At 38.0% G+C, this 26,313-nt stretch overlaps 4 protein-coding genes across 7 annotated transcripts; 3 read left to right on the plus strand and 1 right to left on the minus strand.

The window, feature by feature from the left end:
* Positions 1–1,506: 1,506 nt before the first annotated feature.
* LOC106639847 (uncharacterized) lies at positions 1,507–6,151 on the plus strand. 4 transcript variants are annotated; one of them, XM_089596322.1, is made up of 8 exons: positions 1,507–1,572; positions 1,662–1,754; positions 2,388–2,692; positions 3,746–4,052; positions 4,768–4,970; positions 5,055–5,127; positions 5,489–5,575; positions 5,687–6,151. In XM_089596322.1, the coding sequence occupies exons 4-8, from the start codon at positions 3,811–3,813 to the stop codon at positions 5,862–5,864; spliced, it is 783 nt and encodes a 260-aa protein (XP_089452448.1). In that variant the 5' UTR covers positions 1,507–1,572; positions 1,662–1,754; positions 2,388–2,692; positions 3,746–3,810; the 3' UTR covers positions 5,865–6,151. The 4 variants fall into 4 exon arrangements, with proteins under 4 accessions (XP_089452448.1, XP_089452447.1, XP_089452449.1 ...); XM_089596321.1 differs by lacking the exon at positions 1,507–1,572 and having other exon boundaries at positions 1,589–1,754; XM_089596323.1 differs by lacking the exon at positions 1,507–1,572 and having other exon boundaries at positions 1,589–1,754; positions 2,388–2,678.
* On the minus strand, positions 5,998–7,936 carry LOC106639895 (uncharacterized). The gene is made up of 6 exons (XM_014353706.2): positions 7,391–7,936; positions 7,118–7,330; positions 6,853–7,034; positions 6,459–6,651; positions 6,233–6,395; positions 5,998–6,115 (listed from the first exon to the last, which is right to left on the minus strand). Exons 1-6 carry the CDS (start codon positions 7,634–7,636, stop codon positions 6,006–6,008), a joined length of 1,107 nt encoding a protein of 368 aa, XP_014209192.2. The 5' UTR covers positions 7,637–7,936; the 3' UTR covers positions 5,998–6,005.
* A 5,287-nt stretch (positions 7,937–13,223) lies between these two features.
* morula (anaphase promoting complex subunit morula) lies at positions 13,224–16,788 on the plus strand. Its single transcript, XM_089596353.1, has 3 exons — positions 13,224–13,491; positions 13,783–16,178; positions 16,239–16,788. Exons 2-3 carry the CDS (start codon positions 13,796–13,798, stop codon positions 16,544–16,546), a joined length of 2,691 nt encoding a protein of 896 aa, XP_089452479.1. The 5' UTR covers positions 13,224–13,491; positions 13,783–13,795; the 3' UTR covers positions 16,547–16,788.
* Positions 16,789–17,271: 483 nt separating this feature from the next.
* On the plus strand, positions 17,272–25,972 carry OstDelta (oligosaccharide transferase delta subunit). The gene is made up of 11 exons (XM_014353705.2): positions 17,272–17,421; positions 17,620–17,849; positions 18,077–18,211; positions 18,459–18,619; positions 18,696–18,835; positions 19,066–19,438; positions 19,931–20,107; positions 20,189–20,405; positions 21,559–21,768; positions 22,060–22,231; positions 22,677–25,972. Exons 2-11 carry the CDS (start codon positions 17,649–17,651, stop codon positions 22,820–22,822), a joined length of 1,932 nt encoding a protein of 643 aa, XP_014209191.2. The 5' UTR covers positions 17,272–17,421; positions 17,620–17,648; the 3' UTR covers positions 22,823–25,972.
* The last annotated feature ends 341 nt before the right edge of the window (positions 25,973–26,313 follow it).

Below are 26,313 nucleotides of genomic sequence, written 5' to 3' on the forward strand. Positions count from 1 at the left end.
AACAAAGAAAAGTCAAGTGTATAGAACCAATGGCAATCTGGACTCGTCCTTTTTCTTCTCTCGCACGCGTGCCATTGGCACCGATTCATCGGTATAGGCGCACACAAGCACGTCGCATATTTTACGGGCGTTTAGAAAAGAGTCGACGATAAGTATGTCGCGACAAACGTCCCACTTTCTTCGGGCCATCAGGACGGAGAGTATAGTGTTACGTCCAGCTTCGAAACTTGTTTTTGTTTCTTTATCGCTATTCTTTCCTCTGTATCTCTCTCTTTTTTATTCTTCCGAACTCCGATGATCGCCGTCATTCCTCAAAACACACCGAGTAAAGCTTTATCTTCCCGATGCCTCTTTTTTTCCATAACAGCTACTTCCGCTTGCGCAACGCAACACGCTTGAGCCATAGTGTTTTTTATAAAAAAAAAAAAAAAAAAAAAAATTATATTTCGACATTTGCCGTCAAGAAAGGATTTGCTGCTGCACGTGCGTCCCAAAAAATCATCTCGTGCGAACTATATTCTACCCAATTAATTTATCTGATTGCGGAAAATCGTGTTCTCTGTATGGTACCCTTTTTTCAATAGGTGATCTTAGGCTGTTTGTCGGGAACTAAGCTCTTTTCCTTAAAGGAGTCTGGTATTACCCGCGATGGGCCAAACAGTAGACCAACGCCTATGTATCACTCACCCTATCAGCTCAATACGAACTCTTGGCGTGGCGTTAATTTGCTAGGGCCTTTTTCATTACCAAATTTTCACATTTATTTATTCATCAACTTTTTTTATTTTAATATGGCGAAACGAACCTTTTCTTCTTTTGTCAGCACATGACTAGTGTTTATTTTAGCACCACCACGTGAACACAGAAAAAAAAATGAGGAAGGCAACTTTGGAGAAAAAAAGTGTGTCGAACCAATATATGTATGTATATATGTATATATATGTACCTGTAGCTTCTCAGAGTTCAAATACTTGCATTAAAGTTCTTAAAAAATCTGTTACACAAGCCCATGCATAAACATTATAAGCAAAACCATCCATCTACATTGAATCGTTCAATACGTGTCCATGTTAACACAAGTAAAAAAAAAAAAAAGAAAAAAAAACACAACACAAAAACAAAAGAAAAAAAAAAAAAAGATATGTACAAGAGCAACGCACGAAATCGAGATTATGTTAGACGGCATAACAATCACCAACGAACGTAACACGAGTATAGAATACAGTAATATATGCTGTTGTCTCGCGCGCAACAATTTGCTAATAACTATATGCATACCCGCAGAGATGCAGGTGTATCTTTATTACCAACTATCTTTATGTACGTATATCCAACACATCCTTCATATAATATATATACACAGGTGTACGCATATAAATTGTAATATATACTTGGTTTATTATATGGACTAGCGAGCGGTGGGGGAGCGATCGTGAAAGAGAGAAAAAGAAAGGCCAAATTGCGGCCAGAGAGAATCGGCTGGCAGTCGTAAGTAGTCCGCCTCGACGCGCGAACGCTTCCTTTGGCGTCCTGTGTACATGTAGTGTACGTCCAAAATGATAATCGATAGTGGTAGTTACAAGATAAAAGAAAAATAAAAATAAAAAAAATCGGCCAACTTGCCGATCGCGTTGAAAAGTGCCGATTTTTTACATTTTCAGGCGATCGGCATAGCAAAGAGCTCTCGATAAAACGTTCAATCGTCAGTTCACGCATGCATGGTGTGGAGTGAAAGCGCGAGTTGTTCGTTATTGGTAAGCATACACAAACAAGGTAGGCAGACACTTTTGCCCCTGCATGGGATCGCTGCAAACAATTATTCGATAACACCCTGAATTCTTTCGGTTCGAGGTTGAATTCTTGGCCCCGTGCTGATGGGAAAACTTAATTGTTATTGCTCGGTATAGTGGCGATTCATTGTGCCATTTCACGTTCATGAGAAAAATTGGGTATTCGTATCTGTAAATCGGTATCTTTCAAGAAAGCTCCAGAGGTCACGAGCCGAAAGTAAAAGTCGTTATTTACGAGGCGGGCGAGCCCATCCGGTGATGTATGCAAAAGTTTTATAACTCGGGCGAATCCTCAAAGAAAATGTGTTACGAGTCCGGCGGGAAAAGATGGCAATCGAGCAAGTTTTGGGAAGACGAGTTAAAAATTTTGTTGTAAAAAATCGATGACTCCCCAATGGGAAAAGACGTACTTGAAAGTAAAAAAAGCTCGAGAGAGCACTTTTTACTCTGCTGTTAAGCAAAAAAATGATCCTGGCATGTGAAATTCTCATAACGATCTATTGACGTCAGGACGATGAAAATAAATAAAAACAAATAGTAATGTTAACGGGAACTGGTAATAGTAATAATTAACCCAACGACAAATTATAATTTTAGACAACGATGACAAAAAAATAAATAAAATAGAAAGCGGATGGGTGTAAACTAAAAGTATGGCATTTCAATTGACGGCAACAGCATAGCCGTTTGGAAGGCGTGCCGGGATGATGATAACAAGGCAATTTCACCAGCAGCACTGCCTATGATGCGACTGCTACGGACGTCTTCGTAGAAAGGTCAGGAGCGTCGGATTTTTTCTATTTTTCCTCACGTATACAGAGCTCGATGGGAAAGCCGCAGCGGCAGCGCGTGTAGCCGATTTTCCACAGGCGAAACCCCGCTTCACCGGTGAGAGATCCACTGTATGTACACAATACATGTTGGTGTAAGCGCGAGCGGCTGCAGGAGTTTCTAATTTTATCAGAAAGCGCGTGAGAAACTGTCGCGTTTCGCGTGCGATTTCTTTCTTTCTTTTATTTATTTATTTTTTTCTTTCTTTCTCGTACAACATTACTGACGCATCGATAAATGTTTTTAAGTTGCGTAAGTTTAGAGTGGCTTTCGAATGGTTTTATCAATCGAGAGAGCAAATGATTCGACACGAGAACGTGCACGGTACATTGACTGAGAAATACATTTTGTGTGGAATACAATTGCTCTTTAAACAATTAAAATTTTTGCTAAACATCATAGGTGTTTATTTTTATGAAATATTTTTTCCCATCGGTTTGGTCTGCATTTTTTTCAACGGAGTGACTAGGGGCAAAGAAATTTTCTTTTTATTCGCAGAAATGATTTTCTCAATGATTACACGTTTTATTTGCTCGCTCGTAAAGTATAGGTTTGAAAAAAATGTAATATCATATAGCGACAGAGTTCCCGAGAACTTTGATCGATGGTTAATTGATATTTTTAAAAGGAAATTTGCATTCGTCATTGAAACTAATATGAACACTGCATATACATATATAGGCTGAAAAATACATTCATGTAACTGGGACGAAATTTAGATTCTGGCCATGGATCCGCGATTTGCATGATTTATATGTTCTTGGGTAACAAAAAATTATTTATTTCACCATTTGCATTGCGCGTGAATCATACAATGATCATACGTCTTCATAATATTCATAAAATTAAATGTGAACATTTTTCAAGTGTTATTTGCCTGTTGTGCATTTGAAATCGTTAAGTAACAAAACGGAATAAAGCCTTTTTTACTTTGCTATTGCGGAAAAAAAAAAAAAAAAAAATTAACCACGACCAACTCAAAAGAAAAAGAAACGCTATTACTAAATCGATAGGCGTGCGTGAAAAGAAAAAAAGAAACCTCCGGCCACTCACGCTTCATTATACGCAACAGAGCAGTCGAATAAATCGGTCTTTCGTTCCTTTGTCCGGACAACCACTTGCAGCTGTCTCGGTGAATCAATCGTCAAACTCTCGCCACAGCCTGTATAGGGCCCAAGTGAAGCGAGCCATGGCTCACTGGACACCGTGGATCGTAGGGCTGGTGTTATTGGCAGGGAGTCCGAGGCCGAGCTCGGAGGAGCCGATTTTCCACAAACCAAAGCTTGGGGCCAACGAGTTCAAGGGCCTGCCCAGGTTGGCCAAGCTCAACGACACCGAGAAGAGGCTCGTCTTCTACCACGACCAGTTGGTCGCTGTCGTCGACTTGCGCGAAGCTAGAAAAATCGTCCGATGCGAGCTCGTCGAGACTTAGTGAGTTTTTTTTTTTCTTTCAACAGTTTTTCTTATATTCCCCCGCACGTACATAACGATTTTGCCCGATACAAGTAAGTTACAGTGGCGTCAACTATATATTCATCATTCAAAGAGAAAAAACAATCGGGTGCATGAAGATGACCCGGTTACTTATTTATACCAACAATCTTCATTTCATCGTGATTTTACTAACGTCAAATCTTAGGATACGAAACTATGAAAAGCCATGACTGTTGAGATTCTATTTTTAAATCTCGAGTTTCATTTTTTTTCGGTTCCTTTTTTCCAACAGAACGGCAGCGCGTATTTTTTTTTTTTCACGCGGAATCAATCAGTTGTCTAAATTTCTTGTCTTTTTCTTTTCGGCCGAGAAGTACAAATGAAAGGATCTCTAAATGTTTAAACAACCACTCGATCGGCGGTTGTCGCCGATTCCGATCACGCACGTTTTACATTAACAGTCCGTGTGTGCAACACGTCCGCGGTACAACAATCATAGAAATTCTTTGTCTCTCGGTGCGCTGAATCAATCCGCGAGAAATTCGACTAAGGTGACACGAGTGCGCGTGTACACGCGGTACCCATAACTGCATCGCCATTGTCCGGGGCACGTTTGAATTTCAGTAAAAGTGCCCATTATCAGTGTCACTCTAGTTCCGCACTTATTGTTTTCGTTAGTGTGTTATAATGTGAGAAAAAACATTTTTCGCAGCGAAAAAAGCGAGGCCGAGCAAGTTTTAAGAAATTTATCTAGGTCGCATCTGAGGATACGTACGATCTCGTTCAAGGAAATGATGCTACTGATGGACAAATGCGACAGTCTGGACACGCATTTCAACGAATCGGCAATCATGTCCCACGGTAGCGAGGAAAAGTCCAGCAGAGGCAACACTTGGCGCATCGGTATCGTACCGGGTATGCTTATACAATGGATATTGACGAATTTGCTATTCGCGTGAGGTAACGATAACTTTTTTTTTTTTTTTTTCTTTCACGCAGGCACTAAATGGTGTGGCACGGGGGATATAGCGGAGAACTATCACGACTTGGGATGGGCAACAAACATTGACAGGTATATGAAAATGAAGACAGTGTGTATTTTGGGAAAATAAAAACGCTTCATATTTATCAGCAGTTTCGCTTGAGTGTTCAATAGAACAGTACAAAAATAGAAAATTTTAAATCATGATCCATTAGTTTCATTCTTTCTACCTAAACTACACATGACAAATTGATTGACTTTGAAAAATACATGCAACGCCATAATAATTTTATAAGTTTCCGAAATTCATAACAAATCTCAATAATTTGATTTTCACAAGATCTATTTCATTTTTACTTCGTTTTGGTACATGTCCAATCAACGATTTTTTTTTGTTATAATTTTCGATTGCAGAACGAAGTAGAATGAAGTATAATTTTTACTTTTGCAGATGTTGTCGAGCACATGATCTCTGCCCCGTGAAAATTCGTAGCTTTAAATCGCGTTACAATCTCAGTAACCTGTCGTTTTACAGCAGGTAAGTTTCACATGAACAACTTCATGCACTTGAAATGTGATATAATATATGCACCAACTATGATAACACTCTAATGGCTTTGATCTTTTTTTTTTTTTTCCTGTACTTCAGATCTCATTGTGCTTGCGACGAGACTTTCTACAGGTGTCTCAAGAAAACCAACGACTCGTCGGCTGGGTTCATTGGCAACATATACTTCAACATCGCGCAACCAAATTGTATAGAAGAAGATGCGGCGGCCAATGACAACAACATAAAGAAATTCGTTCCTCTGAAAAGAGCGTTTTAATTATTACTCGAGTGCGGGTTTTTCACTTTATAATAATCATTGTTATGACTTCAAGTTGAGTTGTGATATAAAAGGTGCACACCAGTGAAGTGCTATTTACTCAAACTTACTTTGAACATGTTGAACATGGTAGTTGTTTTTTTAACTAATTGTATTCAGTGAACTGACTGCAAATTTCAAGGATGGCAGTGAGATAACAATTGGTTCTACCAGTTGCTGAACAGAAACTAAATGATGGTTGCAGAGATTGCCTGGATAAAATTAATCAGCGATGAAAAAAATGTTGTTCTCGGTGTACGAAACTTCATATCATAGTAATACTTTTTTTTGAATCAAGTATAATGAATGTTTATGAGTTGTATAATTACCTAAGAGCCATAGCGTTTCTTGTCTTATATGAATATACTGATGACACAACAATTTACCAAGGAAAGTGCAGTGTTTTTCATTATCACCCTTCAATAAATAATTAGCTACTTCACCTGATGTTTCAGACACCATGTTAATTATAGTTCTGATAGCTGCTGAAACCTTCATAAAAATGATTAAGTATAAAAATGGTTAATTTTTACTTAATGAACACAAAATCTTTACCTTTTCGATGCTATCGTTTTCTGTGACAACAGCATCATGTAAGTAATCGCATAATCTCAATGTACACTTCATCAAACTGTCAGAGCATTCCGGTATTGATGATAGTGTTGCCAGTAGCCACATTGTATCAATATTAGAAACTGTTGGACATCGATGTGATACTATCATTGAAAGATTGTTGATTTCTGACCTACTGTTGAGGTAAAATAAGAAAATTTCAACATTAAGTACAGTGATATCATTATTATGAATTGCACAAAAATAAAGAAAGTGTCTTGAATATGATTATAAATCGCTTAATAGTATACTCCATTTTAATAGTAAACAAAAACTTTTTTAAATTAATTCATTAAAGTAATTATAAGTTTCACTGAAACAATGAAAAAAAACTCACTCAATCACATTGACTCCTTTATGAATAAATCGAACACAAGCATAACTTACAGCTTGTAAAAGTTCATCAGAACAATTTTGAGCAAGATTTATCAATGATTTCATGCAACCTTGTGCTAGCAGTATAGGAAATGTCTTGTCAGATCCACAAACTAAATTTCCAATTGTCCAAGCACATGCTTCCTAAGACAAGTTGCAGAAAATAAATTTACTCATCATCTGAATTTTGTAAGCTTTACGTAAAAACAGTACAAATCCAAACTCACAATCAATGGAGGACTCGTGCTTTCGAGGTCAGCAATCAGATAAGGAGCTGCAAATTTACAGAGTGTAAAGCAAGCTTTTGAATTACCTAATGCTAAATTACAACAACAGTTGGCAGCTGACAGTTTTAGATGACTAGACACACTTGATAGGTCTCGAATTAAGCCGTGTATAGCATTATTAACTTTTAAAAAAGCATTTATGTGGTTTTCACTCTGAAAAAAATGAAATGTTACTTTTCCGTTTGATAAGATCATTATAAAGCATTTCCAAACCTGTATCAAGGCATTTTGTAGTTTGTTGTATTCCGTGATGCTCAGTGCTTTCTTTTTAAGACTCTTGGCTGCAGTTGTAACAAACTCTTCTGTAAGTTCATTCCTGTCGCAAACGTGCCCAAGAGCAGGGCGATTTTTATTTACAGAAGCATCTCTCCGTTGCTTTCTGGATACATTAAGTTTATCCCTCAATTCATCTCGAAAGTGATCAATTGTCATGGCCTCATCAGATGTTAAGTCTGCCATTGTTATGTACTTTTACAAACTAATGTACTATGCACACTTCTTGAAAATACGCAATATTTGTTAAATAGATCAGAAATTGCTAGCTTTCATAACCAAAATGTATTGTTCATGAATTCTATGATTAATTCAAAGTGTACTTCTATAAAATAAAAATAACTAAAAGCACACTCTTTTCTTCTCCAAAAAAATGCCGCCACTTAACATTTTTAAATAACAGTATTATTATTTATTATGCATTCAATTTTTAAATTACTTGATCTTTATTGGTTAATTCCGTTTAACACAAAACCTATATCTATAGACACAAATGGTGAGATTTATTAATTCATTGTGAGTATGAGGAAGTTTGCCTTGCAAGCTCAAAAGTAGATGGTGCCAGGATAATGGCGACTCCCGGGAAAACTCAAAATAAATTATTTTTAAAACAAATTTTTTTTTCAAGAACGACTGTCAAAAAATATGTTATATCGCATTAAATAAAAATAACTAATTTATTAAACAATATAAAATTTTTACTGCTTATATTTTACGTAGTTAATTAGCGCGCTGTCTCACGCGGCTGATTTCGAACTAAAAATTACCCTTTCGTTGGGTGTATTCCGCAAATGCTGCCAGCAGTTAAGTTACGTAGGTCGTGGTAACGCCGCATGGTCGGGCAGCGCTAGCGTCAACCTGTACTAACTGTCGGTGGGTTCCGCATGTCAACAAACTTTGATATTTTTTACTGTTTTCGCTCCCATGCCATCTGATATTTCGGAGTTTGTTGACATGCGGAACCCACCGACAGTTAGTACAGGTTGACGCTAGCGCTGCCCGACCATGCGGCGTTACCACGACCTACGTAACTTAACTGCTGGCAGCATTTGCGGAATACACCCATAGTCCGCAGGCTAAGTATACGTCCTTAACCGCCTTTTTCACTAACGTTTAGAATAATGATTGAGACAATCAATGATTGTATCATGAGTTTTAGTATAAAGTTCAATTTATACAAATAAGTTGGTAAATATAGGCACACATGATTAATATTTAAACATTTTAAGCTGTATAAATATATAACATAGATTCCAAATATGCATTATTACCGCTGGAATATGCTAACAAAACCAAATATCCGTCTTTCTCACCCAGCAAAATAATAGGTATCTGTATAATCCTGTATCAATTTATTGCACACATGCGAAATGTTCAATGACAGTAAACAATGACATAATTTCAAACTTTACTTTTAACTCTTCATTTCACACGTAATTTTACAATGCAATTGATAAATTATTATTCATACAAAAGTATTAATATTCTTATAGGAGGTCGATTTTCAGGCAAAAGATTATTTGTAAACTTGCCGTAAACAGCACAGCCAATGTCATCTTTTTATTTTCTATCTACACAACTAGTTGCGGCTGGTTTTAGCGTTTCAGATTTCTAAACTAAAAAGTGGCCCTAAAATTCTGAAGGAAAGCTTTAGATATTTTAGGCCCTAGAGCCATGTTGTCAATTATAAACCAGCCGCAACTTATTTGACAGATACAAAATTAAAATTCAACATTTTCTGTGCTGTTTGCGGCAAGTTTACAATTTATCTATTACTCAAAAGTATAAATATATAGGAGGTCAATATTCGTATAAAACATACACTGCAAACTTGCCGCAAGTAGCACAAACATCGTTAATTATTTATTTTGTATCTATTTCAAGAGTTGCGGCTGGTTTATAAGTGACTAAATGGCTCTAGGGCTAAGCTGCCTAAAGCTCTCCTTCAGAATTTTAGAAGCAATTTTTGGCCAAAAAAATCACGACCGCTAGATGGCGCTGATCCTAATGATTATAACTACTTATAGTAGAGCCATTTAATCAATTATAAACCAGCCGCAACTAATTTCGTAGATACAAAATAAATAGTTAAAGATAATTGTGCTACTTGCGGCAAGTTTGCAGTGTATGTTTTATACGAATATCAACCTCATATATATTCATACTTTTGGGTAATAGATGAATTGTAAACTTGACGCAAACAGTGCAAACAACGTTAACTTTTTATTTTATATTTATGAAATTAGTTGCGGCTGGTTATAAGTAATTAAATGGCTCTAGGGCTAAGCTGCCTAAAGCTCTCTTTCAGAATTTCAGAAGCAATTTTTGGCCAAAAAAATCACTACCGCTAGATGGCGCTGATCCAAATGATTATTACTACTTGTAGTAGAGCCATTTGATCAATTATAAACCAGCCGCAACTAATTTTGTAAATACAAAATGAAAAGTTAACATTGTTTGTGCTGTTTGCGGCAAGTTAACAATGCATTTTTTACACGAATATTGACTTCCTATATATTTATACTTTCGGGTGAAAGATAAATTGTAAACTTGCCGCCAATAGTGCGAACAATGTTCACTTTTTATTTTGTATTTATCAAATTAGTTGCGGCTGGTTTATAAATAATTAAATGGCTCTAGTATAAGTATAGTAATAATCATTTGGATCAGCGCCATCTAGCGGTAGTGATTTTTTTGGCCAAAAATTGCTTCTGAAATTCTGATGGAGAGCTTTAGGCAGCTTAGCCCTGGAGCCAGTTAATCACTTATAAACCAGCCGCAACTATTGAAATAGATACAAAATAAATAATTAACGATTTTTGTGCTGTTTGCGGCAAGTTTACAATTTATCTATTACCCGAAAGTGTAAATATAAGGGAGGTCGATATTGGTGTAAAACATACACTGCAAACTTGCCGCAAGTAGCTCAAACATCGTTAATTATTTATTTTGTATCTATTTCAATAGTTGCGGCTGGTTTGTAAGTGATTAACTGGCTCCAGGGCTAAGCTGCCTAAAGCTCTCCATCAGAATTTCAGAAGCAATTTTTGGCCAAAAAAATCACTACCGCTAGATGGCGCTGATCCAAATGATTATTACTACTTGTAGTAGGGCCATTTGATCAATTATAAACCAGCCGCAACTGATTTTGTAAATACAAAATGAAAAGTTAACATTGTTTGTGCTGTTTGCGGCAAGTTAACAATGCATTTTTTACACAAATATTGACTTCCTATATATTTATACTTTCGGGTGAAAGATAAATTGTAAACTTGCCGCCAATAGTGCGAACAATGTTCACTTTTTATTTTGTATTTATCAAATTAGTTGCGGCTGGTTTATAAATAATTAAATGGCTCTAATATAAGTATAGTAATAATCATTTGGATCAGCGCCATCTAGCGGTAGTGATTTTTTTGGCCAAAAATTGCTTCTGAAATTCTGATGGAGAGCTTTAGGCAGCTTAGCCCTGGAGCCAGTTAATCACTTATAAACCAGCCGCAAATATTGAAATAGATACAAAATAAATAATTAACGATGTTTGTGCTGTTTGCGGCAAGTTTACAATTTATCTATTACCCGAAAGTGTAAATATAAGGGAGGTCGATATTGGTGTAAAACATACACTGCAAACTTGCCGCAAGTAGCTCAAACATCGTTAATTATTTATTTTGTATCTATTTCAATAGTTGCGGCTGGTTTATAAGTGATTAACTGGCTCCAGGGTTAAGCTGCCTAAAGCTCTCCATCAGAATTTCAGAAGCAATTTTTGGCCAAAAAAATCACTACCGCTAGATGGCGCTGATCCAAATAATTATTGCTATTTTCATTCAAGTCACTTTATCAATTATAAACCGGCCGCAAATAATCACATAAATAAACAATGAGTAGTTGACATTTTTTATGCTACTTGCGGCAAGTTTACAATTTATCTTTTACCTGTAAATCAACCTTGAAAAGTAAAAACATTCCACTTATCTTATACGGCTTATAAAAGCTACCATATTTACAAAATTACAATACTTTAGACCTTTTACCATTAACTCACGGAAGCACAGCCCTTTAACTTTCTAGTTTAAATAAACAGTTAACTTATATAATATGTACATACCAAGATTTGTGTTACAAAAATCTTGAACAACGTTTAAATAGATACATAAAATAATAAGTCCAAAAGAGACAACTGCAGAAAAAAGGCTTAAAAAAGAAGTTCAGTCACACAAAGAGTCTCCTAAAAATGGAGCACATGTACATAAGAAAAAAAATATTACAGATTTCAGCGACTCAAAGTTTTTTAATCCAACATGGACCATTACAACATTTTTAAGGATTAATCAAAATGAATTTATTACATAAAATAACTTGTTAACTTTTAATATTTGGAATCATTTAACAGTGTACATACAAGGTCATTTAAATTAAAAAATTAATCAAGGTAGGATGAGAAGAATCTGCTTCTGCAGCCTTACAATATGATTTAAGAGCTGCTTGTATAATCATCATCAATTAGTTGTTGAATGTAAAACAAATAAAGCTCTATGTTTGATTAACAAATTTTCTTTATTATCCAAATAAACACAAATCCTTAGCATAAAATTAAGAATTTTCACATTCTTTATATCTGAAACAACTCTCATTAAGTGAGATCCAATGCTCCATTCTTAGGAGACTCTTCCTGTGTGACTGAACTTCTTTTTTAAGCCCTTTTTCTTCAGTTGTCTCTTTTGGACTTATTACTTTACGTATCTATTTAAACGTTGTTCAAGATTTCTGTAACACAAATCTTGGTATGTACATATTATATAAGTTAACTGTTTATTTAAACTAGAAAGTTAAAGGGCTGTGCTTCCGTGAGTTAATGGTAAAAGGTCTAAAGTATTGTAATTTTGTAAATATGGTAGCTTTTATAAGCCGTATAAGATAAGTGGAATGTTTTTACTTTTCAAGGTTGATTTACAGGTAAAAGATAAATTGTAAACTTGCCGCAAGTAGCATAAAAATGTCAACTACTCATTGTTTATTTATGTGATTATTTGCGGCCGGTTTATAATTGATAAAGTGACTTTAATGTAAATAGCAATAATTATTTGGATCAGCGCCATCTAGCGGTATTTCTTTTTTGGCCAAAAGTGGCTCCTAAAATTCTGAATCAGAGCAATCAGGATTAGAGCCATTTAATCAATTATAAACCAGCCGCAACTTATGATGAAGCTATAAAATAAAAAAATAAGAATACGTGTGTTTTTGGCGGCAAGTTAACAATCTATTTTCTATCAAAAAATCGACCTCCTATGTATTTATACTTTTGAAGATAAATTTTCGAGCAAAAGATAATTGTTAACTTGCCGCCAAAAACACATGTATCGTAATTTTTTAATTTTATAGCTACAAAATGAGTTGCGGCTGGTTTATACTTGACTAAATGGCTCTAAGCGCTAAAGCTCTGGTTCAAAAGTTTAGGGCCACTTTTTAGTTCAGAAATCAGCAACGCTAGATGGCGCTGATCCAAATAAACATTACAACTTACAGTAGAGCCATGTAATTAAACATAAACCAGCCGCAACTTATTTTATAAATATTGAATAAAAATTTAATATTGTTTGTGCTATTTGCGGCAAGTGTACAATTTGTTTTTTACACGTACAAGTATCTTATACCGTGCTCTCTTCACCAGAATGTAACGTATATATATGTATCGTAAAGTAAAAGCAGACAGCACATATACATGTCATAACATAGCGATAGCAACATCGTGCACGAGAGAGAAAACGTGTGTTGTGCGTAACTGCGTACAGTACACATTATATTACGATACAGTAACCGGCTTATAAGTACGTAAAAATGAATGTACGTTATTCACCGTTACTTAATTATCGTACAATTTGCAGTAAAACGTTAACTCGCTCACTATAGGCTCGCCAGATTTTTTTACAAAATAGTAGATATTAATTGAGTCACGGCTCTTACTCCCATCAGAATTTACTCTGTAAACATTACAGAATTGAAATTAGAAAAGACTTTCATGCAGCTGTAACTCAAAGGTAGTTAATTATTTATAACATTTGCTAATTTGTAACTTAGCTTCAAAAATAAAAAATAGATTCATGCACGCGTACTCTCGTTGTTGCAGGCAATAATTGTTTTATTGCCATAGTCGTATCCCTGTCACTGTTAACTTATAAATGTCTAGAGTAAGCAGTTGATAAAAACTTAAAGCGTCTTTCAGGCTACATTCCAGCAACCCTTTACTCTGGGGTGATTTCATGTAGTCCTTATCCGTATCTAATAGCTGAATCCTCAGTGTTGACAATATCTTTCACCTATGCACACAGGTGTCACAGTGCCATGGCTACATCCGATACTGAGTCTAAAATGGAGGAGGACGAGGAAAAAGCAGAGGAAGAGACCGAACCTACGGAAGAAGAACTCGCCGAAGAGGAACGATTATTCAAATTCTTGGAGTACAACTTCCCGATCTTGTGTGATCGCCTCGAGCCCGAGACGATCGATCCCAAACTTGAGGCCACGCCAAAGGAACTTCAGGCATTGTCCAAAAACTTTTGCCTGCAGAGCCTCGTCGTGCCAAAGATCGAAGAGCACCTGCGTAAGTCGGTCGCACCCAAGTTCTGGTCGCACTTCATCAACGAGGCCGACGAGCAGCGGGGCTTTCAGGCCTTCACGAGCTCCGTCAATGATCTTTACCACGACTCAAGTCTGCTCTTGCCAACGATTAAGCATCTCATAGCAGCCGGATCTTGTACCCGAGAGATCTGTCCGTTCAGCCAAGGAGACCTTGTGGAGCACTTCAAGCTCTTGATCCGAAGCACCCTTCTCAGCCAGATCCCGCTTTACCACACGCGCATAATCGAGCATTTTTACAAAACCGCATTCAACGTCTTTTGCAGCATCGAGAGCAGCAACGGTAACAGTGGTATAACAGGTGAATCCAAGAACAGCAACAAAGCCAAGTCGACGCCGCGTCAGCTGCGACAGCCAGAGGAAAAGGACGATGAGCTGGTCTGCGAAGGATGTAGCCAAGAATCGAGACGTTGCCAGTGCCAGGCAATCGTTGACATATTCCACGAGACCAACAAAATGCTTATCGAACTGGATCTACTCGAGCGGCTGGTTGGCAACGTGCTGACTTCGCTTATCCACATTCGCATCGAGAGTCACGTTCGCCGCGTGTGCGAGCGTAGCTTCGATACGAGCCAGCTCGAGCCGCTCGAACACTGGCTGGAGACCGTCGTTGTCAACTGGCTGACGCGCATCTACTCGGGTGGCTCGTCGCGGTCCGTGGCACTCGAGCCCCGGTTGCGCCGTGCAGTCAACTCCTTCAAGCAAAAGCTCAACTACTTCCTCTACGAGACTTACACCCGGGCGCGCATCGAGCAGCTCTTCAACATAGTCATCGAGTACCCGGATTCACGGGCCGCCGTCGACGACCTACGCGCCTGTCTCGAGCGCACCGCTTTGCGCCAATGGCTCGTGAGCTCGCTCAGGGCTGCATTCAAGACGCGCCTACTCCACCCGGGTGTCAGCACCCCCGATATTCTCACCGCCTACATCAGTGCCATCAAAGCCCTGCGTCAACTCGATCCGAGCGGCCTCCTCCTCGAGACAGTCGCCGAGCCTATCAAGCAGTACTTGCGCAGTCGCGAGGATACCGTACGCTGCGTCGTCAGTGGACTATTGGACGAGCCAAGCGCCAGTGACCTGGCCGACGAGTTGGCCCAGGGTGGCGAAGCTCTTCAGCTCGACGTGTCCGACTCGTCTCAAGAGTCCACCGAAGATTGGGAGAACTGGCAGCCCGATCCGATAGACACCGGGCCCAACCTGTACCATCATCTGCGCCAAGAGGAGGACGACGACTACGGATCCGGGTTCTTTGAGCCCACTCTGAGCAGTGGCGCGGCAGCTGGCGGCAACACCACCACCACCACCACCACAACCAATACTACCTTCACCACCACTAGTCCCGCAATGACATCTGCGATGTCGGGCCATGGTGCTGGGGTAACTGGTGGCCACCCGAAACGCCGGGTCGCCGATATTCTCTCGATGCTAGTCGGCATCTACGGCAGTCAAGATCTCTTCGTCAGCGAGTATCGTACCCTACTGGCCGACCGTTTGCTCTCCCAGCTGAATTACCAGACGGACCGCGAGCTGCGCCACCTTGAGCTTCTTAAGCGCCGCTTCGGCGAGCAACAGCTCCACCACTGCGAGGTCATGATCAAGGACATTTACGATTCCAAACGCATCGACGGCAACATCCAGCTGGAGCGCAACTACGACGCGAGCCAAGCGAGCTTCAGTACTTCCGCGCTGATACTGTCAGCCCAGTTCTGGCCACCCTTCAAGGAGGATTGGAAGCTCGATCTGCCGGACTTTGTGCAGGCCCAGCTTGACCGGTACGTGCGTGCCTACGAGGCTCTCAAGGGCAACCGTACGCTGTGCTGGAAGGCCCACTTGGGCAGCGTGAACCTCGACATCGAGACGCGCGATCGCAGCCTCAACCTCAATGTCTCGCCTATCCACGCGACCATAATCCTGCACTTCCAGGATCAGCCCCAGTGGAGCCTCGAACAGCTCGCCGACTTGATGCACGTGCCTGCGACCGTGTTGCGCCGCAAGATAGCCTTCTGGGTCTCCCAGGCGCTCCTCGTCGAGACCCAACGCGACACCTTTGTGCTTCAGGAGGAGCTGAGTCCCGGACAGCATCTGCCTGGTCGGCAGCTCGCGCAAAACGCCTCGGTGGACACCGCGACAGCCACAGCAGCGGCCGCAGCTGCAGCTGCCGCCGCAGCGCTTCACGCCGAAGCCCTCGAGGACGAGGAAGCCGAGAGCGTGATGGCCTCGGCGAGCGATCAGCGCGAAGAGGAGCTCCAAGTTTTTTGGTCCTATATCGTGGGCATGCTCACGAATCTCGACTCGATGCCCCTCGAGCGCATCCACCAGATGCTCAAGATGTTTGCCTCGCAAGGTAGTGGTGCTGTCGAGTGCGGCTTGCCCGAGCTTCGACACTTTCTGGACAAAAAGGTGCGAGAACACCAGTTGCTGTTTTCTGGCGGCCTTTACAAGCTGCCGAGGCCGTGATGAGCTGGTATACAGGGACTGACGGTGATGTCTTTGACCCGTCATTGGACTGTTGTACATATGTGTATATTTTTGTAGACAATTGATAGACTGTTCAGATCATATGGTTTAGAAAGTTGTGCAAAAAAAAAAAAAAAAAAAAACTTTAATAAGGCTGGATAAATGGTTAAATGGAAAGCTATGTTTGTAATATTTCCAAATATGAGGCATAAATTGCACATTCTTTATTAAAGTTCTCATGATTGAACACCATATTTTTGTACACATAAAATGCATCAAATAAACTTTGTTCTTATTAATCTATTTGTCTATTTATAAAATTGGCAGACTCTAAGCTCGTTTCATAATACATAAAAATTTAAGTTAATTTTTATACTTTTGCAAAAGTAATTACCATGGTTCCTACCAACTAAGAATCCATCTTCCCACGTAAGGTCAATCAGTTAGGATCATACCATCCCTACAATGTAAAGGAACGTGTATAGGAGTAAGAGGGAAATGATGGAGAATTTTGAAGTCGGCTCATTCCCAGGGTGATAAGATATGGGAGACTTGATACGCAAGTATTAAATTCAGCGCCTTACTAAGCCACTCGAGGCCAGAACAGACGACTGGTCGCGATCAGGGTGAAAAGCATGGCAACCAAGTTTGGGCCCTATCCCTTTCTCTTTTTCAGTTTGTGCGCAGCCTTTTATATAGGAGCCGCCGCCGTGGCAGGGTCTCATAGGATGTTCAGACGAGTCACCAACGGCAACACGCGTTGCGACAGAACTAGCGGCCAATCAGAACATGACGAAGCAGCCGCAAAGACGTGCTCCCTGTTGGGACAGCAAAACGTCGTATCCGTCCATTAGAGCGGGCGGGCGTCTGTTCCAGTAAGTATTGCCGGCCACGTGGCTATTTTTTTTCAACCCTTTCCTACTGCTGCTTTTTATATTTTTTATAGTCATCTTCATAATTATCTGCAACTTTTAATTGAAAACGCGAGTATTTATCCACTAGTCCAATTTCCCGGGACAAACGTGGATGAAAAGTGTGCCAATCTAACCTCAAATCTGTAACCATTTTTATAGCCACATGGACATTATCGACGCTCTACACAATGTTGCTGATTCTGCTGATGACCTTAGGCATGGCACTTGGTGCCGATGTGCCATCTTCGACGAACACTTACTTTACTTTGGCTGACAAAGCTCACATGAAAAAACTGGTGGAACCAGGATTTCAACTGCAAGACTTGGCTGGTGCATATCATGCTGTTCTTGGGTACAACTTGATCAAAGAACCCATTGTTAAAATTGCTGTAAGCACGTGTTCACTTTATTTATATATTTACTGTAAATGTATGCAAATTCCATTTAAAAAATTGAACATCTATTATTTTATCTACATTTTGAATGATGATAACTGCAATCATTGATAACTCCGTGATTCATTGATTAGTCTTCCTGAATGAGCCACAACTTTACTTGTTGCATTATGTCTTGAAGGAAAGTTTGAATACTCATACAAGTATTTCGTCTCTTTCAGGAAACATGCGAGTTCTTAATTAAAGAAGCTGGAAAAACACCTTTGTTACCAGAGCAAGTATACCATATTGCTTCGACTTGGAAGACTCTTGGAAAATGTCAACAAAAATCACTTCCTTTGAGTGCTCTGACAAAGGTAATTTTATTATTGACTGAGAATCAATAAGTTTTAGTGCATAACATAATATACAATTTAGTACATACTTACATATGTTACTTTATCACTTGAAACTTTGTTTTATATGATGTATTAACTAAACTTTCGTTCTTCTGCAAGAACCATGGAGAAGCTTTACAATTCTGATTTAAAAAATAAAAAACTAATTTTCATTCCATGAAATACAAAAATATGTCTTTGCTTGCTAATAATGATATTATTTTAGGTGCTCACCAGCACGTTAGAGAAACCAGATTCCACCCCAAAATCAATTTATCATTCTTTGAATTCTCTTGTACTACTTGGTCAAAAAATATCAGATAGTACAAAAACAAAGATAGCCAAAACTTTGGAGGAGTCACTGAAAAAGGATGGAAATTTGTTGAAGTAATAGCACTACCCTTTGTTTCTGTAATTTAAATATAGACTTTATACAGTTACTACATAAAAATCATATTTGCAGTTTGGGTTATATATTCCATATTGCAGCCGAATTGGGGCCTACTGGAGCTTTTGCTTTTGATCATATTGAAGAAGTAATAGCTCAAGCTGATGAAACTGACGGACAATTTTTACAGTTTGAAGGAGGATTACCTGTTACAAGTACGTTACATTTAACTAACGTTGACTGTATAAGTTCTTTAGTTCTCAATGTTAAATTAGTATCAAATGCTCTGATTTCTTGGGTTTTCAATTCGTAATTTAGAACAAGATATCTTTGATTCAAATAAACAAAAAAATCCTGTTCTCCCATATTAACCTGGATCTAAAATATTACAGAACTTCAATTATTACACTAAATTGTCATCCTAACTCAAATTTTATACTTTTAGGTTTGGTAACTAATGGAATATACAAACTTGCTTCATCATTGAAGAAAAAGTTACCATTGAAATATGAGCAAATAGTCAAACTAGCGAATTACTTTTTGCAACGACTATCTGTAAAATCACCAGAAGGTGCTGTTAGTCTACTTTCGTCCATCGACATTATGGCCAATCATCCATCCGAAAAACCAATTTGCATTACTTTGTCTAAGAATGGAGCGGTCATTTCTGAAGAACAACCCATAGTTTATGTAAAAGTTTGCGATCTCTTTGGCAATCCTGTTCCATCATCATCTAACTTGGTTGCTAACACCGCTACCAAAGTAGGAGACGATGTGGTGGTGATGAGCAAAAAGAATTTCCAAGTCACATCTGACAAGTACGTTATTATTTCAATTACATCTTATTCCCCAATTTTTTGCTGAGTTAGCCATTGCTAACATCAGTTATACGCTTGGGGTAAATTATTAGTTGAATTAACCATAATAACTCTTTCCTATTTTGGAAAAAGTTTCTAATTTAACTGACAAATTCAATTAACTAAATAAAAGCCCAGTTATTCCCTGTAACTTGAAACTCACATCAAATTAGCTGTTATATTTAAATTGAACCCCCTTCTATCTTAAACTTACCTTTTTTTAAAAAACTAAAAGAATTCCATCTAAATGATGCAACTAGCAAAATTATGTATTAAAACCCAGAGTAGCTGCATTACTACTATCGTTATTTATAGCTACTATATTCACTTGCTGCACTATAATTCTTCAACTTCAATTTTTTATGGAACATCTTACACATAATTCCATTAAATTTAAGAAATAGACAAATTGAAGAGGCATTACATATATAATACGTTGTATATATTCTACAGAACAATATTCGGGCTAAACTTCATGAGTATATCCCCAGAGCCTGGATTTTACAATATTGCAGTGTCAGGCCAAGTTTCGAACACTGTGAAGGTCAAAGTACTCACTAAAATCGAAGTCAATTTCTTAGAAATCGGCACAGCTGATGCGGATCAGACCACTCAACCAAAATTAGTCAAGTAAGTGTTGAACCTTCAACCAAATAAAGAAATGTATTAACGAAGATTTCGGTTATCATCGTATAATTACGTGTATTTTAGAGTATCGTATCCTGAAAAATGCAATAAAAAAATTGAGGCTGATTTTCAACAGAAATTAGTTATTCGCTTTGCCCTGAAAAATGCCTCGAAAAATAAGTCGATGCGTGTTCATCAAGCATTTGTTCGACTTTCATCCATTTCCTCGACACAAAAAGACCAACAGGAAATTATATTTGTTGCCGAATCGGATGCTTCAAACCTTTACAAGTTCGACATGGTAAGCCACAATCATATCAAATTCTTTATGATTAAAAACTGATGAAGTTGGTGTCTTGATATTTTTAGAACGAAGTTCTTTATGTCGCGTTACTCGGGGGGCTGGAATTTTAAAACCGACAGATTTTTTTTTTTTGGAAACAAAAGTGGTTTCACCCAAAGTCTCTTCCTTTCAAGTTTCCCCCCTTACCCCGTTCCCCTCACCTACTGTTCTCCATACACTTCCCCTCTCCCCACTATATATGTATATCTGCCAACCGTGCCGTGTTACTCTTCTGCACACCTTTACCCACCATTCCCTTTTCACACTCCCAAGCAATTAATTTTCAAACGAATTACAATTTTATTTTCCCACAATAACTTTTATTTCACTTTGAATTTTTTTCTTTTACAATTCTAAAAAAAAAAAAAAAAAAAAAAAAAAAAAAACAAACCAGGGGGGATAAATGGGTCATGGGACCCACGGTAAGAACGAAGTTCTTTAAACGTGAGATGAGTATGGACACAATTTCTTAGGTAACAAGGGGGTCGCCAGACCCACAGGAAGAACGAAGCTCTGTAAACGTTAGTACTGCATTCATGTTGTTTACTAAAACAAAAACTTGAAAAACGAATAAAAAAAAAAAATATATATTTTACTACTCACGATGGTTGAACTTCGTGAGTACTGTATTTATGCACGACGTTCTCACGAAGTTCAACCATCGTGAGTAGTAAAATATTTTTTTTTTTTTTTTATTCGTTTTTCAAGTTTTTGTTTTAGTAAACAACATGAATGCAGTACTAACGTTTACAGAGCTTCGTTCTTCCTGTGGGTCTGGCGACCCCCTTGTTACCTAAGAAATTGTGTCCATACTCATCTCACGTTTAAAGAACTTCGTTCTTACCGTGGGTCCCATGACCCATTTATCCCCCCTGGTTTGTTTTTTTTTTTTTTTTTTTTTATTTTTTTTTTCTTTATTTCTTGTTTTATTTATTTTTTTTTTTTAATTGCATCAGTATTGAAAGCCTATGCAGCAGACTATTTAAAGTTTCTTGATTGAAAAAAAATGTTTTTTCACAACATAATAATAAATAACAATCAATGTGCGCTACATAGAAAAGTATTTCAATGAACAGAAATAAAAATTAGACAACTAAATTATTTATTACAGCCTGTAGGTACAGCAGCCAAAAATTTCGGTTATCACAGTGGAGAATACAATGTCGAATTAATAATTGGTGATGCACTTCTCAAAAATTCTTTGAAATGGACTATAGCGACTGTTAGCTTGAAGTTCCCAGAGCCAGGAACCTCGGAAGTTGCTAAAGCATCGACCTACAAACAAAAACCCTACGTTTACGCACCTAAACCAGAAATTCAGGTAAATCAACACGTCGAATATAGTAGACTAATTTGTACCTTCAATGAATTATAAGATAACTTAAGTGCCAATGTTCGTTAGTGACAAAAGGTTATCAAAACTTTTGTAACTTCCATATCATTGGCAAATTAGCGTCTTTATTATAACGCATCAAATCTCTTAGCTTCCTTATTGCTCAAAGGTTTCTTATAGTAAGACGACATGCAATTATAATAAGTAAAAAAAAAAATTGATACCAAATAAAGTGTCATTATAATCGCTGACCAAAATTTGTGTTCTTTTTCATTTCAGCATATGTTCCGTGAGCCTGAGAAACGACCTCCGGCATTTGTTTCTAACTTGTTTACTGCGTTGTGTTTATCTCCGCTACTTATCTTGCTTATACTTTGGGTGAAAGTCGGAATCAACATTTCCAATTTTCCAGTTTCGCCAAGTGCAATTTTGTTCCACTTAGGGCTTGGAAGTGAGTATTTTTTATCACTAGAACATTAGCCTAAAAGCAAGCATGGGTGTCCTCAACTAGACTAAATTGAGAGAGAACATTGCTCATTCACCAAAAATTCTATTGTAACAGTAGCTGCCTCAAAAACTAGATCCTAAATATGTTGATTTTATGTAAAGCATTCCGTCTAGTTTTTGGTTTACTACAGAGAAGAAACATGCTCACTTTAAAGACTCGATTAATTATTTATATAATAGCCCAATGCTTGACAGCCACTCTGAATTAAGCTTGTTTGTTTTCAATTGGGCTTAAAATAATTGGTGAATTTTTCACAAATGCAACAAACATTGTTGCGTTTGCAGCCCAATATTCACAACATCATTTTAGTAGACAAATATAAGTAATTTATTAAAAACCTGTTTCGAAAAACATGTTGTAATTTTATGTTTTTAATGAATTTTTTCAGGTATCTTTACACTCTTTGGTGTATTTTGGTTAAAACTGAACATGTTCACGACACTTCAATATCTTCTTGGCCTGGGCTTGGTAACTTTCTTATCTGGCAACAGATTGCTGTCACAAATCGCTCACAACCGTAAATCATCTCGTTGAGCTGTTAATGTACAGACTAGCTAAGAAAGGGACTGATTTTTTATAAGTAATTACTTGTAAGTTGTTCTTTTTAATTTTAATAGAGTTGTGTAATATAAATTATTATTATAGATTTCACACTAAGTACACAGAAAAAGTTTTATCTTTGATTTCAAGGCAATTGATACGAAATGAAAGAGTATTAGTTAAAAAACAAAATCTCTAACTAATTAATTATTACACTTATCATTAACTCATCGCAATAGAAAGTAATTCCTCCACTGAATGTAGTATATCATAGGTGCATAACCAGCAGCATTAAATTTATCACAATAACAAGGCCCAACTCAAATCTCGAACACTGCGTAAAAAATATAAATCTTTTTTCAATTTTACCTCTGCTTACAGTTTTCTAAAAAGGCTCTTTGCTATGCATTAAAATTTGGACTTGATGATTCAAGCTTAAAAGTAAATCAAAATAATGTTGACACGAACCTACAGGAACAAATTTTACGTGACAGGCTAAATAAAACCAGTCATTAATACTAAAATTGGACTATTGCATATGAGACACAATTGCCACAATACTTCGACAATCGATAATAGTCCGGCGATTAAACAAGAACGATCACTTTCTCCCTTATTTCCAACACAAATTATCTTTATATATTTTCCATCTGTCACTATCCTATCAAACTATTTCAAAGAAAAAAAAAGATTTTCATTTTATATGCTTTTTTTCTGATATTATCCAACAAAAAATTTTTGTGAATCTGACACATATATGAATATATTGTGGCACCGACATCTCGACTAAAATTAATCTCTTAGATGAATATATCACAAAAGAAAGATGAGCATGAAGAATCGTGGAGTAATAACATTAGATACTTAAAATAGCAGAAGCAAATGTTTGTTTTCTGCAAGACAAAATTTTAATAGGCTCAAAATTAATGTAAAAGATGTTAACGTCTTACAAGAAAAGGAAGGCAAGTGTCCGTCACCGATTTTCCAAAAATTTTGGGTAGATTTAAAGTCTTTCAAATATTGGACATGCGTGTTTCAGTAGTGTAGTTAGAAAGGGTGAAAACCACCTCTAAATTTTCTCCCTAAGACCATTTTTTCCGCATAACTCTATTTTTTAATAAAATGAAAGTTGTTTCTTATAAAAACGGTGACAAGACCCTGATTATTACATACACGCTGTGACGTGGCAAAATTTGCTTATATGGTGAAGGGCAATTTGTTGCCCGATTCCCCATAATAGGCAAGCTAGTTTGGCGTGATGCTGCAGCCAACGTATTACCAAGCTCTTGGAATGCATACGAGAGAGCAAAACAATTTCCTTTATGCATCTATATTTGCATTTGTAGCGAGTCTCAGTAAGCCAGCTTTCACGGCTGCTTGAGTAAATAAAAGGATCGAATTGTTCCATCAAGGAGCTACAGAGTTTGATATTAGAAATATCATAAAGCCGAGAGTATTAGAAATCTACAAGCAGCTAGTCCCCATTAATGCCCCAAATCTTACAGACTTCTTCAACCAGCTTTTCACCTTGGGGTCAGTTGCATCATTCAATAACTTGAATTCACTCTTATGGATGGTTGAAAAATCCGCGCTCGCCGGATTAACACATGTAATCGTTATATCGGATCTCTGTATGAAGTTGAGATTCTTTGATACAGATATGATGATGCAAGGAGGTGTGCCTCGTAGCGATATTGTCAATTATTTAATAGCAGTACGTGATGCTCTCAGAAGTCCTTTTGAAAGCTTGGTCCGTGTAAACAAAGTTATTCGTGACTATCCTAATTTGGCATATCTCGCTATGTATATTGTAAAAGATTTGCAAGGTGATAATACCATGTCAGGCTATAAGGAATCTGCTGCACACTATATTACAACAAGTGCAGCTAGACTACAGACACTGGGTAGGCAGATAGTTGATGACAATAAGATGATGGAGACAACAGACGTGTCAATAGTATCTGCTCTGAATAGAACAATGAGACAAGACGAAGGACGAGCAATTGATATAAATGGTAGGATATTTGTTACCGAGGGACAATTGCGACCTGCCACCAATGAAAATGCACTTCGAGCAGCTGCTACCATGCAGCAACCATATCTAACATCCCTAAGATGTTATCATCATCTTGTATTGCCCAGTCGTGTCTGACGTTATTCTCAGAAATGTCAAAAGTGACATTCTCCCGATCAATGTTTATGTAGTCAGCAGTAATGTCACATAAGTAGTCCTAGCCAGATATCCCTAGCTGCATTATCAAGGAAGAATGTGTTGTCCAATGTATGTCCATAGGCCTGGAAGAAATAGTAGCGTTGTAAGACACAAGGTCGACCAGCTGGCCAGTCGGGGATGACCTCAGCTGCAGTTTCTGCATTAACTATTGCTGCCGGGGAGGCTTGGGCACACTTGTTAATGATGTGAGTCACAGCACGTGAAAGATACACGTAGCTGAGAGGATACCCTTTGATCTTGCTAAGTATGGATTCTCTGGCCTGTGTAACAGCTTCCTCATTAGCACGTTCAGCAGAAGACTTCACACCAGATAACATTGCCAACCGCATAGCGGTTGTTTCATCGGCATCTGGGTTCCGACCGTCCATGTTTATTATGCGCGTCAAGATCTCAGCCAGTATCACTTTTGCCCTCACAGTAACAAAAGGAGCAACAGGTGTCTCGTAAATACTCAAATCACCACAGGCCTTTAGTAATTCATCAATAGGCATGGTCTCAAAAGAAGCTAAGACATGAGGAGCTTCTGCAACCAATGTAGGTACTTTAAACAACCTACATTGGTATATCTGGCGCCTCCTTGCATTATTCCTAGCTCTCTCAACTATCAAATTTAGATTCTCTCCCATTTTTTACAATGGTACTGTCAATCAAACAATATTGAGTCCACACGTGTGATGGTAGGAAATAATAGCTGTGGTGTCGCAAAAATCAACAAAATTAAGATAATTGAAAAATTACTTTTTAAAAAGCTATTTTGCGTGTGTGTGCGTGTGAGCGGACTAGCATGGCTCTCCGAGCGCACCACTGGCGTTGTGGTGGCGATCGAGGGCCTGCGCCATAGCATCGGGACCGAGAGGAGGTACGTGAAGTGATTGTAGATAGCGATTGTGTTTATTTCAATAAATCTGTAGAATAAAGTCAACATCGCCTTTTGTGTTCATTTGACCAGACGTGAATCCCCTTTTGAGACAGGTCCAGTGAAGGGGCAAAGAGGGAGAGTGTTGTCGAGCAGAGACGTACGAGAGAGAATAATAACGATATTTTCTCTCCAACGGTAAGTCACCTTGGGGAATGTAAAATACACGTCATAACACCTCCTATTTCTTAAGAGCCAAAAAACCCATTATTACGCACAAATTTGTGTAAAAAAAAAGTTGTAAAGTTAATTAATCATTTTTTTTTTTTTTTTTTAATTAATCTGAATATGTAAATATGTTATTTCTTAAATAAACATACTTAAATAAAAGCGTAT

The sequence above is a fragment of the Copidosoma floridanum genome, unplaced genomic scaffold (assembly GCF_036245765.1).
Source record: "Copidosoma floridanum isolate Cflo_tuat_1 unplaced genomic scaffold, Cflo_Japanese_pri ptg000030l, whole genome shotgun sequence".
Taxonomy (NCBI): Eukaryota; Metazoa; Arthropoda; class Insecta; order Hymenoptera; family Encyrtidae; genus Copidosoma; species Copidosoma floridanum.

Excerpts from the sequence above, each read along its gene's own strand:
- LOC106639895 (XM_014353706.2), bottom strand. The coding sequence starts at position 7,636 with ATGGCAGACTTAACATCTGATGAGGCCATGACAATTGATCACTTTCGA. Across the intron at positions 7,331-7,390 it reads TACAAAATGCCTTGATACAG|AGTGAAAACCACATAAATGC; the intron begins GTTTGGAAATGC and ends CATTTTTTTCAG. Across the intron at positions 7,035-7,117 it reads GCACGAGTCCTCCATTGATT|GAAGCATGTGCTTGGACAAT; the intron begins GTGAGTTTGGAT and ends AACTTGTCTTAG.
- morula (XM_089596353.1), top strand. The coding sequence starts at position 13,796 with ATGGCTACATCCGATACTGAGTCTAAAATGGAGGAGGACGAGGAAAAA. Across the intron at positions 16,179-16,238 it reads TCCCGGACAGCATCTGCCTG|CTGCAGCTGCCGCCGCAGCG; the intron begins GTCGGCAGCTCG and ends CAGCGGCCGCAG.
- LOC106639847 (XM_089596322.1), top strand. The coding sequence starts at position 3,811 with ATGGCTCACTGGACACCGTGGATCGTAGGGCTGGTGTTATTGGCAGGG. Across the intron at positions 5,128-5,488 it reads TGGGCAACAAACATTGACAG|ATGTTGTCGAGCACATGATC; the intron begins GTATATGAAAAT and ends TTACTTTTGCAG. Across the intron at positions 5,576-5,686 it reads AACCTGTCGTTTTACAGCAG|ATCTCATTGTGCTTGCGACG; the intron begins GTAAGTTTCACA and ends CCTGTACTTCAG.
- OstDelta (XM_014353705.2), top strand. The coding sequence starts at position 17,649 with ATGTTGCTGATTCTGCTGATGACCTTAGGCATGGCACTTGGTGCCGAT. Across the intron at positions 18,620-18,695 it reads AAGGATGGAAATTTGTTGAA|TTTGGGTTATATATTCCATA; the intron begins GTAATAGCACTA and ends TCATATTTGCAG. Across the intron at positions 20,406-21,558 it reads ACCTTTACAAGTTCGACATG|CCTGTAGGTACAGCAGCCAA; the intron begins GTAAGCCACAAT and ends TATTTATTACAG.